This window comes from Myotis yumanensis, unplaced genomic scaffold (assembly GCF_028538775.1).
Source record: "Myotis yumanensis isolate MYYU_CA2020_CCGP unplaced genomic scaffold, mMyoYum1.0.hap1 SCAF_3, whole genome shotgun sequence".
NCBI lineage: Eukaryota > Metazoa > Chordata > Mammalia > Chiroptera > Vespertilionidae > Myotis > Myotis yumanensis.
The window spans coordinates 95,186,529-95,206,898 of record NW_027223754.1 but is presented as its reverse complement, the minus strand read 5'-3'; the positions used below and the strand labels follow the sequence as shown (position 1 = coordinate 95,206,898).

The 20,370-nt window shown below is 37.6% G+C and overlaps 1 protein-coding gene across 6 annotated transcripts in view; it reads right to left on the bottom strand.

The window, feature by feature from the left end:
• MIPEP (mitochondrial intermediate peptidase) overlaps positions 1-20,370 on the bottom strand; it is a 262,517-nt gene that overhangs the window by 104,784 nt on the left and 137,363 nt on the right. For all 6 annotated transcript variants that reach the window (XR_011470789.1, XM_070409161.1, XM_070409162.1 and 3 more), the window contains exons 15-16: positions 13,201-13,275; positions 9,221-9,340 (exon numbers count right to left, since the gene is read on the bottom strand). Coding sequence is in view for 5 of the 6 variants with exons in the window: in XM_070409161.1 (XP_070265262.1) it covers positions 9,221-9,340; positions 13,201-13,275 (195 nt within the window). In the remaining variant the exon portion in view is untranslated. The remainder of the gene's footprint in view (positions 1-9,220; positions 9,341-13,200; positions 13,276-20,370) is intronic.

The following is a 20,370-nucleotide window of genomic DNA, read 5'->3' as shown; positions in this document are numbered from 1 at the left end:
GGGGCTTAAGAATAGGAGGAAATGCAACTTCTTTCCCAGAAAGAAAACAAAAACAAAACAAATTAACCAAATAGAAGGGATGATGATGATAAACAAATAATTTAAATTCAATTATCTAGAGACAGAATCATGAATTTTTAACAATGCTGGCAGCCTAGTTCTATTACTTAATAGTTTTTTTTATATATTAAAAAGAGACCTTTATGCCATTCTTTTAACCAGCATCTGACCAATTGTGAGGTAAGAATAGCAAAGGTCCAAAGCAAATTTCAGATTTCTATATATATATTAGAGGTCTGATGCACTATATCGTGCAAGGGGCTCAGCCTTCACAGCCCCGGCTTCGCTGGGAAGGTCGTTCGGCTGTCTGGTCTTAATTAGCATATTACTCTTTTATTATTATAGATATATAATAATATATCTATATATCACATGTAACCACTGTTTATCTCACCAGCCTTACTTTAAAAATAACTAATCGAAAAAAATCTGATTGGCATTTTAATCTTTAATCTTGATGGTTGAAATCATTTTATAGATGAACTAGGGGCCCAGTGTGCGAAATCACGTGAGACACAGGACCCAGAGTCCTGAGGCTGGGGGGGACCCAGAAGGAGTCCTGTGGTCACCACCGCTGCGGGAAACGGGACCCAGAAAGAGTCCCACGGCCACCGCCGCAGCGGGAGTCAGGACCCAGAAAGAGTCCCACGGCTGCTGCCACCACTGCGGGAGGTGGGATCTAGAAAGAGTCCCACGCTGCCACTGCTGCCGCGGGAGGCGGGACCCAGAAACCCACCCGCGCCTCCAGTCAAGTCCTCCAGCAGGGGTTCTCAAAGTCCTCCCTTGGGCCACATGCAAATAAAAATATTGTATTTGTTCCCGTTTTGTTTTTTTACTTCAAAATAAGACATGTGCAGTGTGCATTGGAATTTGTTCATAGTTTTTTTTTAAACTATAGTCCAGCCCTCCAACGGTCTGAGGGACAGTGAACTGGCCCCCTGTTTAAAAAGTTTGAGGACCCCTGCTCCAGAGTCAAGTCCCCGCCCACCCGTGCATGCCTCGCCATGCACACAGCCCCACCCACTCCACGCACACAGCCTCCTGCTGATCGGTCATTATGGTGTGCCGACCACAGACTTTTTATATAACAGAATTTCTTAGCTTAGTGTTCTACTAATTATTCTAAAATTAAAGCTTTTAAAAGTAAAAAAAAAAAAAATGATTCTATATGATGTCAATAAGCTGTGATACAATTTTCTATTAATAAGTGAACTAAAAATTGTAAAATCTCCAATGAAAAGCTTTGAAATAGATAGAGTATTCCCCCCAAAATGTATACATACTGTAACAGCTGATAGCTCAATTTTGAAAATGAAATGTATTTTAATAAACACTGCCTTTATAATTATTAAAAGTGTGTGTATACATTTTTTAGGCTACCCTATATATATTTAAAATAAAAAGAAATGGATATAATATTTAATATTTAATCTGCCTGAATGCACCATTGTCAGATATCTACATGGATTCATATATACATATGCACTCACATATGTATTTGGAAGAAAAAAGTTCTTAAAAGTTGACTATCAAGTAAACAGGAAAGAAAATAAACTCTAGTAGTAATAAATCAAAATCATAACACTCAAACTGTATGTAGCAATGTATTTTCTTATGGTGAGTGTTTTTATTTTTCTTCTTTTTAAGACTATTAAAAAACAAAAATCCATACAGTAAAGTAAATGTGGTAAAAGTGCTCTCAAAAAATCTGTCTGCAATATTTCATTATAGACTTCATCTCCCTACTCCTACTCTGCTACATGGTTAGAGGTCTGTTTGAAAGTTAATCTGGGATGAGCACACTATAAAAACAATTAGGTTTACCACTGGTTGCTCTCCATCTCCCAAATGGTAAATTAGTGGTTACTTTCCTTTGCACATATAATCATGACAACAGCAATGTCAGCTTAAGGATCTGCTCTAAATACTGAGCAATTTCAACATAAGAAGCTCTCAAATAACACATAAGTTGTATGCTAAAAGTTCACTTATTAGTCTATTATTTTGGAACTCAGAACATGCATCCAAAATAAATGTTGTATAAGTGATATTCCAAGCTACCATAAGTCAAGATAACCCTAAAATAACAGAAGCGAACAGACCATTATACAGTTGTAATTGTAGTAGTAGAAACAGAAGAGGCAATAATATGTTTAAAATTTTGTTTTCTGCTTTCACCCAAGAAAAGTTGTTCCAATTAGATCTTCTCCAACCACAGTGGCTGATTCAGCGTATGCTCACTGCTTAAATATTCTTATGGGTTGTCTCTTAGATTCTTACCCAGCCAATTCTCCCTGTTTAATGTTGTCCATAACTATGGAAGTCTCTCTCTAGGCTCCAAATCCACATAGCTCCAGCTTTGAGCTGTTATCTGGGTTACCAACCACTGTTCCAACAGCTGCTCACAGGCAGCTCCACTTGCATAGTCTAGTGTCACCTCAAAATAAACTCATCAATTTTTGCACCCCTCACTCCATAAAGCAGCTACCCCTCCTGTATTTCACAGAATGCCTTCTCCATCCCTATTCAAACCCTGGGTGTCACACCCACTCCTTCTCCTTTAGCACCATCTCCCAACCTATCAGGCACCAAATACTGAGGTCTGGCTAATCGCCTACTGGAGCCTCTGAGCCACTCTCCATTCTACCTAGCCATCTTTTTTTTTCCCCTCTTGCTTAACCTCCCACTGTCTCTAGCCACTGCTATGCCTCCATGAATAGACTCCCTCTGGAAATTAAAAACTAGGGTCCCAACATATCCTTGTATTAGCAGTATTATGCATCAGAATATCCCAATCTTATGTTTAGTCCATTTGCTCACAACTCAAAACAATTTGAGGGGGCTCATGGAATATTTTACTTAATAATGAAATGTTTCACAGACAGTTGGACGTAATGATAATTATGTATACACCCCTTCCTCCACCACACAAGCCATTTCTAATACAGGCTCTATGAGGGCCAGGAATTTTTCTGTTCTATTCACTATTATATGTATAGTACCCCATCTATAGTACACAGAACATAGCATGCACTTAATAAAAATACCTATTATAAGCATAATATATAAACTATTAAAAATAACTTAAGTATTATCTAGAATATAAATAATTGAATTAACATATACAAATATATAAATTGGAATTTGGATATAGTTTTCTTTATGCTAAATAACAAACCAAAGCCTGTTTGCTCTTTGATATGTGACTAAATTTAGGACAATTTTCAGCAGTTTGTTCTAGAGATAGAAAGTTATACTTAATGTTATCATACATGTAATCATTTCTGTATAATTAGAGGTAATAGAAATAGGTCTGAATAGAAATCAGTCTCCAGTAGCAGCAGCCTTTTTGATCCTCACCCAAGGATATGGTTGGTTGTTTGTTTGTTTTCTTTAATTGATTTTAGACAGAGGAAGAGAAAGAGAGAGAGAAACATCAATATGAGAGATCTGAGGAGAAACATGGCTCAGTTGCCTCCTGCATGTGCTCAGGCTGGGGACTGAACCTGCAACCCAGTTATGTGCCGTCACTGGGAATTGAATCCGCATTCTTCTGGTGTACAGGATGACACTCCAACCAACTGAGCCACTCGACCAGGGCAAAGAGCCTTTTTGAAATGATGCCCCTTGAAGCCAGTCAGGTATATTCTCCAATAAGCCTCTATACACCTACTCCCAAAGGTGTACAGGTAAGGACTGTGCACAGATCATATAAAACCCTATCCCTATGCTAAAAGTTCACTTATTAGTCTATTATTTGGGACTATCTCCCCCGCCCCCCGATCCCAGGTAAACTAGAATAATAGGTGTGCCACTTTTAATCAGTATAACACTGTGTCACTATAATATGAGTTTGTTGCTGGATACAAAAGTGAAACACAAATATGGAGTGGACACTATTCACAAGAAACATGTCTTCCTTTCACATTCTTTGTTGGTGTTTATTCTAATAAGACTAATGACCAGAGACATCAACATATCATTCAATCCCAGAAATTGCTTTCCTAAAAATAATTCTTTTATTTTAGTTTTAAAAACTTTTATACTATTAAGACAGTACATTTTAAATTATATATGGACAAGAAGACAAAATAGCTATCACAATGATGTTAAAGCAGGAGTGGGGAACCTTTGTTTTGCCAAGGGCCATTTGGATATTTATAACATCATTCCTGGGCCATACAAAATTATCAACTTAAAAATTAGCCTGCTATATTTGGTCAAACATTTAATTAACTCATCCCTAATGCCTTGGTAGGGATAGACCAAATGATTTCATGGGCCTTATAGGGCCCGAGGGCCAGATGTTCCCCATTCCTGATGTAAAATAAAGAATTAAGTAAAGACTTCCATGTGCTCAGAACTGCCTTATTATATGCACATTCCTGTTTTCAATTTGAGGTGGGTAAAGGACAAACAAAGGTCTTATAGGCATCAAGACTTACTCAGAGAACAGATGTGTGAGACACACAGCTCTAACACCAATATTCACAAGTCTACAAAATTACTTTAAAACACTGAAATACAACAGCACCATTAACCAATCTTAAAAACTGTATTCTACCAGCAGAGTAGTTGTTCATGTTTTGAGCTTTAAAAATACTTATTAGGACAGAATTTGAGGATCAAAGGCCAGAGAAATGTTTCATTCCAAACTTTCTTAGATATACATGATTGTTTCTCAACAGTTTCAGAGGTGAGTCACAATGTAAGAATTATAAATCTGGAGTACTATAAAAATAAAAATACAGCTGGCCAGTGTGGCTCAGTAGTTGAGCATCGACCTATGAGCCAAGAAGTCATGGTTCAATTCCCAGTCATGGCACATACCTGGGTTGTGGGCTTAATGCCCAGAGGGGAGTGTGCAAGAGGCAGCCAACAAATAATACTCTCTCATCATTTGTATTTCTATCCTTTTTCCCTCTCTCTTCCTCTCTGAAATAAATAAAAATATATTTTAAAGAAATACAGCATTTTCTACTCTCCGAATTAAAAGTGAGGGAATGAACAATCATCTAGAAATAATCTGAGAATATTCATTATACTCTAAATAGAAGTGGTAACAATGGAAGACTAGCCTGTTGGCATATTGCAAAATCACCCTCTATTTACAACTGAGCAGGAGCTTTTGGATTTCTAGCATCAAACTACTGTTAGATGAAATAGCAAATAAAAGTAGATATTAAACTTGTCTATACAATATATTATACAGAGTGACCTAGGAGTCACAAAATATTAATAAATTGCTGACATAATAATGCTATTCATTTAAAAATAAGCATCCATTATTTTACATAGAATATTGATAGAGATGCCCCCATTCAACAGTAATATAATTACAGAATAATATACTTGCAGAGTATTCCAAAATATGCCCTATTGATGAAGACTCCCACAGTTATTAAGTTTGGGAACAGAGCACTAGAAATTCATGTTCATTAGCACATTGCAGATTTTGAGAAGTCCTGCAGTAAAAAACCCACTTAACATAATTTAAACCAGTGTTTCTCAAACATAATTAACAGGGCACTTTATTCCCAAGATGAGTTATTAACACACTTAAAGAAATGCTAATACATACACGTATATAATCACCATCTCTAAAAGTTTAGAGCACATTCCGTCCATATAACATGTACAGATTCTATAAACATTCTGCATCCTTTGTAGGTTGCTGTTTAAGTTATAATTTCTTTTTCTAACTGTTTAATTTGGGGAAAAAAAGTGATTCACTTGAGAGAGCAATTTCTGGAGATAAGTTTATAGGAGGGAAACTGTCACTCTTTTGGTCTGTATGGGAAGAGACACTAGTCACCCTCTATTCAATACTCTTGTTAAAAACCTTGCAGTCATTTTTGATCCTTACTTCTCACTCATTACCCCAGTCCACTACCTGGCCTTACTGACTGTACCTTTCTACACTGTTCTCCAGCCCATTTCAATCTTTCCTTCCCCAATGCCACTGTTCTAGTTCAAGACACTATTAGTGTTTGCCAGGGAAATTAAATAACTTTCCAAGTGGTTTCCCTAAATCCATTATTTATCCCATACATTGCAACCAAAATAGCCTATTAACATTTAGGAATGTTTTCTACATATCAAAAATACATCTATACTAATACAGCAAAAAGAATGGCAAAATTATCAAGAAATAAAATATTTCTAAGACATGTGTGATCCTCTTCCTTATTCCAGAGGTAAGCACTATCTGAATTTTATGAGTATTATCTCCCCTTCCCTTCCCTTCCCTCCTCCCCCCTCCCTTCCCCTCTCTTCTCCTTTCCTCCTTTCTTTCTTTGTTAATTTTCACATGGGGATATTTTTTCCATTGATTTTTAGAGAATGGAAAGGAGGGAAGGAGGGAAGGAGAGGGACAGGGACAGAGGGAGAGAGAGAAACATCAGTGTGAGAGAGACACATTGATTGATTGCCTCCCACATGTGCCCCAACTGGGGCTGGGGATGGAACCTGCAACCCAGTTACATGCCCTTGACTAGAAATGGAATCCACCACCTTTGGGTGATGGGGTGAGGCTCTAACCACTGAGATCACCATCCAGGGCTTTCCATGCTATTTTCCATAGTGGCTGCACTAATTTACAACCCTACTAACAATGTCTGAGGGTTCCTTTTTCTCCACATCCTCACCAGCACTTATTTTTTGATTTATTAATGAGTCATTCTGACAGGTGTGAGGTGATGTTTCATTGTGGTTTTAATGTGCATTTCCCTGATGACTAGTGATGTTGAGCACTTTTTCATATGTCTAATGGCCATCTGTATATCCTCTTTAGCGAAATGTCTATTCAGGTCCTCTGCCCATTTTTAACTGGATTATTTGTTGTTGTTTTCTTGTGTATGAATTCCTTGTATATTTTGGATACTATCTCCTCATCAGATGTATTGCTTGCAAATGTCTTGTCCCATTTAGTAGACTGTCTTTTCATTTTGTTGGTTTTTTGCTGTGCAAACACTTCTTAGTTTGACACAGTCCCATTTGTTTATTTTCACTTTGTTGCCCTTGCCCAAGAAGACATATCAAAAGATATCGCCACGAACAATGTTAAAGTGTTTACTGCTTTTTTCTTCTAAGAGTTTTATGGTTTCAGGTCTCACATTTAAGATTTAATCCATTTTGAGCTTATTTTTGTATATGGTGTAAGAAAGTGATCCAATTTCATTTTTTTTTTTTTGCATATATCTATTGTTTCCTCAAAAATCACTATTGAAGAGAATATCTTTGCCCCATTGTATAGCCTTGTCTCCTCTGTCATGCATTAATTGACCACAGAATTTATTTGTGGGCTCTCAATTCTATTCCATTGATCTATATATCTGTTTTTATGCCAGTACCATGCTGTTTTGATTATTATAGCTTTGTAGTATACTCTGAAATCAGGGAGCATGACTGATAGCGTCCACTTTGTTCTTATTCAAGATTTCGCTGGCTATTGAAGTTTTTTGTGGTTTCATATATATTTTAGGATTAGTTGTTTTAATTCTGAGAAGAATGTCTTTGATATTTTAATAAGGATTACACTGAATCTGTAGATTGCTTTAGGTAATAAGGACATTTTAACAATTTTAATCCTTCTAATCAAAACAGCAAGGTATATCCTTCCATTTATTTGTATCTTCTTCAATTTATTTTTAAGTGTCTTACAATTTTCACATTACAAGTCTTTCTCACCTTTTCCTAGGTATTTTATGTTTTCTGGGGCAACTGTAAATAGAATTATTTTCTTAATTTCTCCTTCTGATTGTTCATTATTGGTATATAGAAACATAATAGATTTCTGTAACCTACAACTTTACTGAATTCACTTATTAGTTCTAAGAGATTTTTGGTGGGGTTCTTAGGGTTTTCTTCTATCTATAGAATCATGTCATCTGTAAGTAATGAGAGTTGTACTTCTTCCTTTCCAATCTGGATGCCTTTTAATTCTTTTCCTTCTCTGACTGCTATGGCTAGGATTTCTAATGCCATGTTGAATAGAAGTGGTGAGAGTGGGCATCATTGTCTTGTTCTTAATCTTAGAGGCAAAGCTTTCAACTCTTCACCATTGAGTATAATATTAGCTGTGGGTTTCCCATATATAACATTAACTTGTTGAGATATGTTACTTCTCTATATATTTTGTTGAGATTATTTTTATAAAAGAATGTTGAATTTAACAAAATCCAATTTCTGAATCTATTGAGATGATCATATGGTTTTCCCTTTATTTTGTTAATGTGGTGTATCACATTATTGATTTATAAATGTTGAACCATCCTTGTATCCCTGGGATGAATTCCACCACGTTATGGTGTATAATCCATTTAATGTATTGTTAAATCTGATTTGTTAATATTTGGTTGAGAATTTTTGCATTTATGTTCATCAAGGATATTGGCCTATAAATTTTTTTTTAATTTTTGTCATTTCTTTGTCTGGCTTTGGTATCAAGGTAACACTGACTTTGTAGAATGAGTTCATAAGTGTTTCTTCCTTTTCAATATTTTGATATAGTTTAAGAAAAGGCATTAGTTCTTTTTTGAATGTTTGGTAGAATTCACCTGAGAAGCTATCTAGTTCTGGATTTTAATTTGTTGGAAGTTTCTGATTACCGCTTCAATTTTATTACTAGTAATCAGTCTGTTTAGATTTTCTATTCCTAACCAGTTCAGTCTTGGAAGGTTATATACTTCTAGAAATTTATATATTTCTTCTAGATTGTCAAATTTGTATCTCTATGGTATCAGTTGTAACTCCCTCATTTATGATTGCATTTGCATGTACCTGGGTTGCAGGCTTGATAGCTAGCCCTGGCTGGGGCAAGTGTGGGAGGCAGCCAATCAATGTGTCTCTTTCATATCAATGTTTCTCTCTCTGTGTGTCTCTCCCCCTCCCTTCTACTCTCTGTAAAAATCAATGGAAAAATATCCTTGGGCTAGGGTTAACAACAACAAAATTTTTTTTTAAATTAAAAAAATACGTATGGCTGGAGACATTAAGTAAGCCAGGCAATTTCTAGCATTTGCCCCATGTGAAACTTTGATATAAATGTAAGGATTCCAAGTTATGGGAAGGGGAAGGTGATCACAACCTACTAACTACTGATGGATACACTAGCAGAACCACTAAACGGCATATGACAGGATCAAAATGCTAGACTCACAGTGTTTGGAACGTATGGTAAGCCATAAAATTTCTCCTGTGTTTCCTTGAGAATGTCTGTGGTTGACCGCCTCAGGGGATGCTTCCCATGGTAAATTTGATCCAAAATGGCATAAAAGACCTAGACAGATGAAAACATTTATTTAGTTTGGGTAGCCCTTCTTATACCTAAGATGTGTTTGACCAAAGATGTTATATGCATTCCAGAATAATAATTTTAAATCACAGTCTAAAACATTCACAAATATAGATGTATATGGCTTGAGATATATTTTGTTCATTATTTAACACTATGTCAATGATAAAAAGGAAAGCTCTCAACCTTTCACAATTAAAGATATTAAAGAATTTTGAATCTTATCTGTAAGGTACTCTTTAAAATATAATGTAGCAACTTAAATTTGTGAACTAAAATTTTGCCTTTCTTTGTATTGGCAATGAATATGGTTAGAAATATGAAAAATTAAGTTATGACCGTGACTCCAGAACCTAACAAATACTGTTTGTTTTATTCCTGGAATCCCATATATCTTAAGTGAGAAAAATGAAATGGTCAGAACCCTAGTTTTGTAAGGAGATAGATGTAAGAGAAGATAAATAGGTGGGGTGAGGTGGAGAAAGCAATAACAATCTAGTGTCTGGTGAAGACAGATATTACAAAGAATTCTGGTACAGCTGTTGGAGAATCTGGATCTAGAGCCAAGTCAGTCCCCACATCTGGTGCCAGGAGGTGCAAAAGCAGCAGCTGCTGTGCAGGGACAATTCTGGCTTAAGGAGGTGACCAGAAGAAAAGGATCACTCACCTCAAAATAGAAGATATAGGCCATTGAAACATAATAGGAGAATAAAGCATTAGAAAAAGTTTGAATGTGAAATCTGCTGCTTATAAAGTTCTGAAAACTAAATTTTGCATAAAATCTATAGTAATGATAAATTTTTTTGACTTGACTGTTAGTATTGTTAATAAGTAGAAAATGATTTATTTTGAAAAAAAATTCTGTTATGCAATTATGTTTCTGATATGTATCTTTCTGATTCAAAAACAGAATTTGCAGAGAATGTGCAGCTGTTGATTTGAAAGAAGTGAGGATTAGTTTGGATAAAAGAAAAATTTAAACGACTTGTAGCTTCTGGCTGCATCTAGATATAGAATTATGGTTCTAAATTATAAAGTCAAGTTTAAACATTCCCTAGAAAAATATAGAGATTTTCTAAATATAAATATTGCTTTACTCTAACTGGTAATCTAAACGTATAGCTAAATATAGCTCTTTCAATTCTATATTCTATAATAAGTAACAATGCATAAAGATAAACAGGAGCCAAAATTACCCATACAAGTCTTGTCTATATTCTAACTGAATAAATTATTAGGAATTAAAACTTTTAAATTCTAACCTCAACTGAGGTGTTGATTTTTTTGGTGTGTGTGTGTTTTGCCACAATCTATAAACAAATAAGAATTCAAGAGTTTCATTCTTTCAATTTTACCTTTCACAAATGAAAGGCATAAGCATGGAAGATTTTTTTAAATTATAAAAACACAGCAAAGTAAATTAAATGCATGTATTTCATGCTCATTTGCAGATAAACCAAACAATTCTAAAGTGATGAGCCTATTTGCTCACCAAGGGAATCATGCATGCTTTGGATCAAGATCCTTAGAGCTACAGAAAATTAAGAGTCTATTTGTAAAACAATGCACTACAAAAAATAAAAAAATTACAATTTTAATACCCCTCTAGAAATCTGAAATAATCCATTTCCTTTCCACCTTTGTTTTTCTCCACTGTACAAAGAGACTATTGTATAATATGAAAGCTGGTTCCTGTGGTTCCTCTGGTAAGACGTTCTCTCTCCTGTCTCTCTCTCTCCCCTCCTCCCTCTCCCTTTCCAGCTTTCCCATTCTCTCCCAATCAAGGGGTTATTCTTTCTAGAAGGTGGGAGGAGTGAAAAGTTAGTTTTCCATTTTAAAAGAATATCATTGGAACTACTGTTCAAAATAAGAGCCATGACAAAAGGTTTTAGACTAGGACTTGTACTATAATTATCAGCAAATCAAAAGACTTTTTCCAAGTACTAGTAATGCTAATTTTAAAAAATTCAGAAATTCATTTTTAATTATATTGATACTAGAGGCCCGATGCACGAAGATTCATGCAACAATAGGTCTTCCTTCCCCTGGCTGCCGGCACCGGCTTCCCTCTGGCACCTGGGACCCGGCCTTCACTCTGGTCACTGCCTTGCGCCTTCGAACCAGCCACTTGGCCTTTGCTCCAGCCACCGCCCTCCTGTAGCTCCCTCCACCCTCCGCACCCCCCCTCATAGCAGGCATCCTGCCCAGCCCAGGTCGCTCCGCGCCTGCACGTGCGTGCTGCCCAGAGGCCTGGAGCAGCCGGGACGGGGTGGAACGCCTGCATCGTCGCCATGGCAACGGTGCAAGCATCCGGGCCTGGCTGCTGCCATCTTTGTCACAGATTGACGGTTAATTTGCATATTGTGTCTTCATTAGATAGGATAGATACTAAATAATGTAAATCAAATGTAAGTTTACTGTTTTGTCTACAGTAGGTATTTTCTTTACTGAAATATGTATTTTAAGGTACAAAAAAAGCTCATTACTTACTTTTTAGGGACTGAATTTTACAAAACTATAAAACAATTAAGGAGTGGCTACACTTTTAAATAGGTAACTAGATCATTATAAAGTAAATATTTTGAGATGCTTGAGATGAAAGATGGGTGTTTAGGTTATGTTTATATAACTCCCAAGATCTGATGATGAGTAAGAATTCCACAAGCAATCTCAGTAATTACAAACAACTTAACAACTTAAACATCTGGTATCATATAGACCTGACATCCTATATAATAAAACCCTATCATGCAAATTGACTGAACGGTGAAACGACCAGTCAGAGCAGCTCCTGCGTTGAGCGTTTGCCCCTCAAGAGGGAGGTGACTGGTGGTGGCGATTGGGGGGTGGGGCCGTGAGCGGGCAGCGCCAGGCCACCAGCCAAGGCGGGTGACAGTAGGCGGATCCCTCCTCCCCCGATCACCCCGCCTGCCGGTCGCCCCACTGATTGGCCCTGATCGCTGGCCACCCTATATATTGGGAACAGTCTCTTAGATTTAAAAATTAAGAGGCAAGGCTACTCTAACACTGAAAAAACAGGATGATGCAGCAATGACATGCATTAACTCTGGCTTGCACATTTTGTGGTCAGCTCTGACTCTGACACTTATATGTGACAAAGTGTGACAAAGCCAATTACTTAAGTTCTCTGTGCTTCACTTTTTCCACCCATAAGAACGGAAAAATAGTACTACTGCCTTTGTACTATTTTTTTATAATCAGGGCAAAAAAAAATGTAGCTGCCCATACAACAGCAAGATGCCTTTCACCTGTATAAAAAGTATGGTCACTGGTGCATGCAGCGTCAGACATCCCCCAAGGGTACAGGCTGGGCTGAGGGACACTCCCCCTCCGGTGCATGAATTTCATGCACTGGGCCTCTAGTCTTTTTATAAAAAAAGATGACTCATAAAGTCTTTTTAGTCTTTATCTGGAAACCTGGAAAATAGGTTTTGAATGTTATCGAAATAAAGTCATTACTCTTCATTAGACTTCACATCTAAAAACACATTTTTTTTAAAGCAAAGTGAATAACAATATATAAATTTGTTGCTAAAATGTATGATTTAGAAGAAATCATGTAACATTTCCAAGTTTTGATTTTCCAGACTGAATACAGAAAATAACCACATTTAACATCTACTTCATTAAGACAGTGAGGATTGAATTAGTCAATTTGGTTAAGTTCTTTGAACTCAGATGAAAGATGTTTTAGAAGCATAATTATTATAATAAATGTGTAGCATTGGAAATAATTTAAAGTTATATATTTATTTTGAATAATTACTCTGGAAAACTTCAGAACAATTTAAAGAGTTAAGACATGAAAAAAGGTACATACATACCTGAAGTTGCATATCAGCTGCAGCACAAACCTTTTTAGATTCACAAAGACGAGACACCATATTTTTGGGCATTGACTTGAAAAACAAAAGAATATATATGTGAGTAAATTGCTTAATAAGGTATTGAACTTTGTTACTTAAGAGGTGGTAAAGTTGAAAAGTTAATACTTTTTCTGCTCCTTTGTAACAATGAATGAAAGCCCATTCAAGTGCTCTGTTGACTTGTAAGTGAATAGAATAAATGGTTATAGAAATAAAAGATTAAAATGTCAACAAATAAATTCTAATTCCTAGTGCCAATAAATTCTATTGGAGCTGAACTGATATGCTAACAAATACCCATGATACTGAATTGTATATTCTTTTATTTTCCCACCTGAAAGAACTGCAGAGCTCATGTAGTCAGTGTAATGTACCTGTATGATGCATGCTTCCTCTCTGAGACTAATCAGGCCTAATCCCATAACATCACATCTCTGAGAAATAAACTAGTAATGGAGTTAAAGGAGTACTTTAGGCCATCTTAATATACTTTAAAATCATTAATACTGATATTTATTGAAGAAAGCTACTACTTTATAGAATTCTACTTATAATCTAATTTAAGCTAAAAACCCCTCTAAAGAGAAGTCCATTATATAAAAGACCTATGGCAGGTTACCCAGCACTCAAATGATATAAATAAGGCACCAATGAATGATAATGTGAGCTGTAAGGGGAATTAAGCTTTTCCCCTCTCTCTCCCCCACAGAACAGTGGCTGGCACACAGCAGATAATAAATATTTGCAGAAGGAAAGAGTGAACACCAGAATGATCATTAAAAAATGTCTTCTTAAATAAAAGATTAAGTAGTAAATGACGAAGGCTCAGGTCTCTTCTTGTTTGTAATAAAAGCAAACCAGGCAGAAAAGGCAATTTAAAGAGTTAAGACAGGGACTGAAGGAAGTTGCATAGTGTTAAGTTGTGATACAGGTAAAAGGACTGGGGCTTTTTGACACTGGGACACCTACCCTGTATAAAACAAAATTTACTCAAACAGGATTTTAAAAAGTAAAGAAAGACTTTGTTAAGTCATATACAGTATATCAAAACAGCTTGTATCAAAATATTTAGGTTTCTTTAAACCTTCCTTTATATTATACCTTAAGTTGACAGGATTCATGTGATACTTTAACTTTTCATAAGTAGCATTCTATAAAGTAGTAGCTTCACATACCTTTAATAGCTTCATTTTCATAAAAACATATATGCAGAAAGACAGCATTTTGTCTCATTTCTCCAACAATGAAAACTACTGTGGCCACACAGTGTATTAGGCACAGGGAACAGGAAACAGTGAACTGATGGGGTGCCTGGCCCCACAAGATTTACAGGCTTGCATTTGCCATGTAAGTACAGTTTTAAAAAGTTACAAGTGTAATGGGTGCCAAGAAGAGAAAGCAGCATAGGTCAGTATGAATGCCATAATTTAGAAAAGCTTACCAAGAGGAAATAATGCAGAAGTGAGATTTGCAAAATGAACAGGTGTTTATTTGATAAGGAAAGGATAGGTGGCAGGGAGAAGGGAGTAATCCTCATAGAAGAAACAGCACATGCAAAGAAGAGGGCCAATGACAGGAGGTAAAAGGATGCCATGGGCAGGAAAGCGGGGTTCCAGTCAGGCTGGAAGAGGCAGGCAGGAGCCAGGGCCTGAGCCTGGATGTCCAACCAAGCAGGGACACTGGTTTTACCCTCAGACTCTATCTCTGTGGTAAGCCACTGGGGCGTTTTAAGCAAAGAGGTCACATGGTCAGATTTGTGTTTTAAAAAGATTCCTTTAGCTGCAATGTAGACATTAAATAGGAAGAATGAAGGAGTGGATTAGGACAAACCAGTTAGAGGCTACAGTTTGCAGAAGGGTGAGGGACGGTGCAGAGAGAGTGAGGGCAGTAGCTGCAGTGGGAAGAAGGGGAAGGGAAAAGTTTTTAAGGTTGGGAAAAAATTAAGCAGGCTTAAGAAATGCTGATGGTAAGGATCCATAGAGGAGATAAAAACTAGAGATGTAGAAAAGAGACAATAAGAGCATAAGATTCCTGAGAAGGCAGGAAGGGAAACTGAGCAGATGCAGGGGAGAGGAGGTTTATGGCTGGGCATTCCCGCTGGATATGAGCTCTCAGGGAGGTCAAGAGGATTTTGTTGTGAGGGAGTTTAATTCAGAGGGTTATGGAGGTTAGAGAAAGTTGCAGAGAGGACCCATGGAGAGTGATCCACTGAGAAGTGGAGAATCACCATTCTATGGGAGAGCTGATGATTCTCATCTGGCCTGGAGTCAGGCAGAACTGAGCTGCCTCCCTGAAGCACAGATGACAAAGGTGAGGGAGTGGAAGATGGATGAGGAGGAAATTCCTGAGAAGAGGGAGGAGACAATCTGAAGGCCAATGGCAAGGTGCCCTGTGGAAGTGGGGGCAGAGAAATAAGCAGCCAAAGGGCCCTACAGTGGTGGTCAGGCATCTTTGAAAGGTTCACTATTTCTATGCTAAAGATAATGATGTGGAAATGCCAAGTATTGGATCTAAGAGCTGAGCTCAACATACCCCTTTCCATTAGGAAGTAGCTTGTGTATTTAGAGGACAATATCTCAGAGATTCAAACCCATATAGGAAAGACCAACATTAAAGGAACAAATTTAATAGGGCTTAATTCTTTCCTTGTCAGGTTTATAATAAAACAAAAGATGTAAAGAAAAAGAGCTTATAAGAACAATAAAAACTGAAAACAGTTCATAAAAAATTATGTATTGAAAAGGAAATGTGCTACTGCAATTATTTAAAACTAGGGGCCCAGTACATGAATTCGTGCACCTTGAAAGGAACTGAGGGCTGTGAGGATGCGGCAGGCACAGGGGCGGGTCTCGGCCCATGCTCCGCGCCCCGACCGGTCCCCTGTCTGCCGGCAGCCCCACTCCCGCAGCCCCCACTCGCACCCACTGATGGTGCGGAGTGATTGGGGCCGGCGTCAGCAGAGGGTACGAGCGGGACCGGTGCCCCGATCACCCCTGAGGAGCAGGGGGAGGTAGAGAAGCCCTCAGGGGCGATCAGGGCTGCCAGCCACTGCTTGCACCTGCTGTTGGTGCTGAGTGATTGGGACCGGCACCGGACACTGGCAGTGGGTGCAAGCGGTGGCTCCAATGCTGGCTGCGAGCAGGGCTGACGCTGGCAGCAGGTGCAAGCACTGGGTGGGACCGCGGTGCGTGGGAGCAAAGAATTTTCAGTAACCACCAGAGGCTCACCCTGATGACAGCGACCAGCGCCCTGCCTTGGTCTGGCAACCCTGCTCACCTGCTCCACCATCCCGCCACGGTTGACACCCACCATGTTCCGCGCAAGACCCCTGGTGGTCAGCGCATGTCATAGCGACCGGTTGTTCCGACATTCGGTCTATTTGCATATTAGCCCTTTATTATATAGGATGTGAATGCTGGGGGAAACGCGTACCATTGCTGGCTAAGGTTACATGGGACCTCTGTATAATTTCTTTGCAGCTTCCTGAGAACCTATATTTATTTCAAAATAAAAAGTACCGAAATACCTCCCCAAATTATGTATTCAAAGCCTCCTATACCAGTGATGGCGAACCTATGACACGCGTGTCAGAGGTGACACGCCAACTCATTTTTTTGGTTGATTTTTCTTTGTTAAATGGCATTTAAATATATAAAATAAATATCAAAAATATAAGTCTTCCTTGACAGGTTTGGCTCAGTGGATAGAGCATCAGCTTGCAGACTGAAGGGTCCCAGGTTCGATTCTGGTCAAGGGCATGTACCTTGGTTGCGGGCACATACCCAGTAGGGACTGTGCAGAAAGCAGCTGAATCGATGTTTCTCTCTCATCGATGTTTCTAACTCTCTCTCCCTCTCCTCCCTTTCTCTCTGTAAATAAATCAATAAAACATATTTTAAAAATATATATATAAGTCTTTGTTTTACTATGGTTGCACCTTTCAAAAATAACTTTAAACGTAAATGGACTAAATGCTCCAATCAAAAGACATCAAGTGGCTGAATGGATAAAAAAAACATGACCCATACATTTGCTGTCTACAAGAGACCACCTCAGAAGAAGGGACTCACACAGACTGAAAGTGAAGGGGGGGAAAAATATCTTTCAGGCAAATGGAAATGAAAAAAAGCTGGGGTAGCAATACATATATCGGACAAAATAGACTTCAAAGTAAAGGCCATAACAAGAGATAAAGAAGGCCACTTCATAATACTAAAGGGATCGATGCAACAAGAGGATATAACCCTAATAAACATATATGCACCCAATGTAGGAGCACTGAAATACATAAAAAAACTTCTGGAAGATATCAAGGGAGAGATCAACAACAATACAATCATAGTAGGGGACTTTAATACACCACTGACATCACTGGGTAAATCCTCCAGACAAAAAATCAGCAAAGAAACAGCAATTCTAAATGACTCACTAGATCAGATGGACTTCATTGACATCTTAAGAACATTTCACCCCAAACCGCAGAATATACATTCTTCTCAAGTGCACATGGGACATTTTCAAAAATAGGCCACAGACTGGATCACAGGCAAAGTCTCCCCAAATTCAAGAAGATTGAAATCATACCAAGCATCTTCTCAGGCCACAATGGCATAATATTGGAAATAAACTACAATAAAAACAATCCAAAAGACTCAAACACTTGGAAGCTGAATAGCATGTTATTAAATATTGATTGGGTTACCAATGAGATCAAAGAAGAAATTAAAAACATCCTGGACACTAATGACAATGAAAACACAACAATCCAAAACCTATGGGACACAATGAAAGCAGTCCTGAGAGGGAAGTTTATAGCTCTATAGGCCTACCTCAAAAAGCAAGAAAAAATGGTAGTAAATCATCTAACTCTACAACTCAAAGAATTAGAAAGAGAACAAGAAAAGCCCAGAGTGAGCAGAAGGAAGGAGATAATAAAGATCAAAGCAGAAATAAATGACATACAGACCAAAAAAACAATACATAAAGATCAATGAAACTAAGAGCTGGTTCTTTGACAGCATAAACAAGATTGATGAACCTCTAGCCAGGCTCACCAAGAAGCAAAGAGAGAGGTCCCAAATAAATAAAATCAGAAATGATTGAGGTGAAATAACAACAGATGCCACAGAAATACAAATGATTATTAAAAAATACTATGAGCAACTCTACTCCAACAAACTAGACAAGCAGGAGGAAATGGACATATTCCTAGAAAAATACAACCTTCCAAAACTCAATCAGGAAGAATCTAAAAATCTCAATAGGCCAATAACTATGGAAGAAATTGAAGCAGTCATCAAAAAGCTTCCAGCAAACAAAAGCCCAGGACCAAACGGCTTCACAGGGGAGTTTTACCAAACATTTAAGGAAGAACTAAAACCTATCCTCCTCAGATTATTCAAAAAAATTCAAGATGAAGGAACACTTCCAAGCTCATTCTATGAAGCCAGCATCACCCTCATACCAAAACCAGATAAAGACAACACAAAGAAAGAGAAATACAGGCCAATATCCCTCATGAACATAGATGCCAAAATCCTCAACAAAATCTTAGCAAATCGGATCCAGCAGTACATCAGAAAGATCATACACCATGACCAAGTAGGATTTATCCCAGGGATGCAAGGCTGGTACAATATCTGCAAATCAATAAACGTGATACATCACATAAACAAATTGAGAGAGAAAAAACACATAGTCATATCAATTGATGCAGAAAAAGCATATGACAAAATCCAACATCCTTTCCTGATAAAAACTCTCAGCAAAATGGGAATAGAAGGATCATACCTCAACATAATAAAAGCCTTATAATGACAAACCCACAGCCAACATCATACTCAATGGGCAAAAAAACTGAAACCATTTCCCTTAAGAACAGGATCAAGACAGGGATGCCCACTTTCACCACTCCTGTTCGACATAGTACTGGAAGTATTAGCCATTGCAAGTAGACAAGAAGAAGAAATAAAAGGCATCCAAATTGGAAAAGAAGAAGTAAAACTGTCCTTATTTGCAGATGACATGATATTGTACATACAAAACCCTAGAGACTCCATCAAAAAACTATTAGACTTAATACATGAATTTGGCAATGTAGCAGGATACAAAATTAACGCCGAGAAATCAATGGCATTGCTATACACCAATAGTGAACTTACAGAAAGAGAGACTAAAAAAGCAATCCCATTTACCATCACACCAAAAAAATTAAGATACCTAGGAATAAACTTAACTAAAGAGGCAAAAGACCTCTACTCAGAAAACTACAGGACATTGAAAAATGAGATAGAGGAAGATATAAACAGATGTAAGAACATACCATGTTCATGGATTGGTAGAATCAACGTCATTAAAATGTCCATACTACCCAAAGCAATCTATAAATTCAACGCACTTCCCATTAAAATACCAATGGCATATTTCACAGGCCTAGAACGAATGCTCCAAAAATTCATCTGGAATAAAAAAAGACCCCGAATAGCTGCAGCAATCCTGAGAAAGAAGAACAAAGTAGGTGGGATCTCAATACCAGATATCAAGCTGTATTACAAAGCCACTGTTCTCAAAACTGCATGGTACTGGCACAAGAACAGACATATAGATCAATGGAATAGAATAGAGAACCCAGAAATCGACCTGAACCAATATGCTCAATTAATATTTGACAAAGGAGGCAAGAACACACAATGGAGTCAAGATAGTCTCTTCAACAAATGGTGTTGGGAAAATTGGACAGATACATGCAAAAAAATGAAACTAGACCACCAACTCACACCATACACAAAAATAAACTCAAAATGGATAAAGGACTTAAATGTAAGACGGGAAACCATAAAAATACCAGAGGAATCCAAAGGCAACAAAATCTCAGACATATGCCGAAGCAATTTCTTCACTGATACAGCTCCTAGGGCATTGGAAACTAAAGAGAAAATAAACAAATGGGACGACATCAAAATAAAAAGCTTCTGCATAGCAAAAGAACCCATCAACAAAACAACAAGAAAACCCACTGCATGGGAGAACATATTCGCCAATGTTATCACCGATAAGGGTTTAATCTCCAACATTTATAGGGAACTCACACAACTTAACAAAAGGAAGATAAACAATCCAATCAAAAAA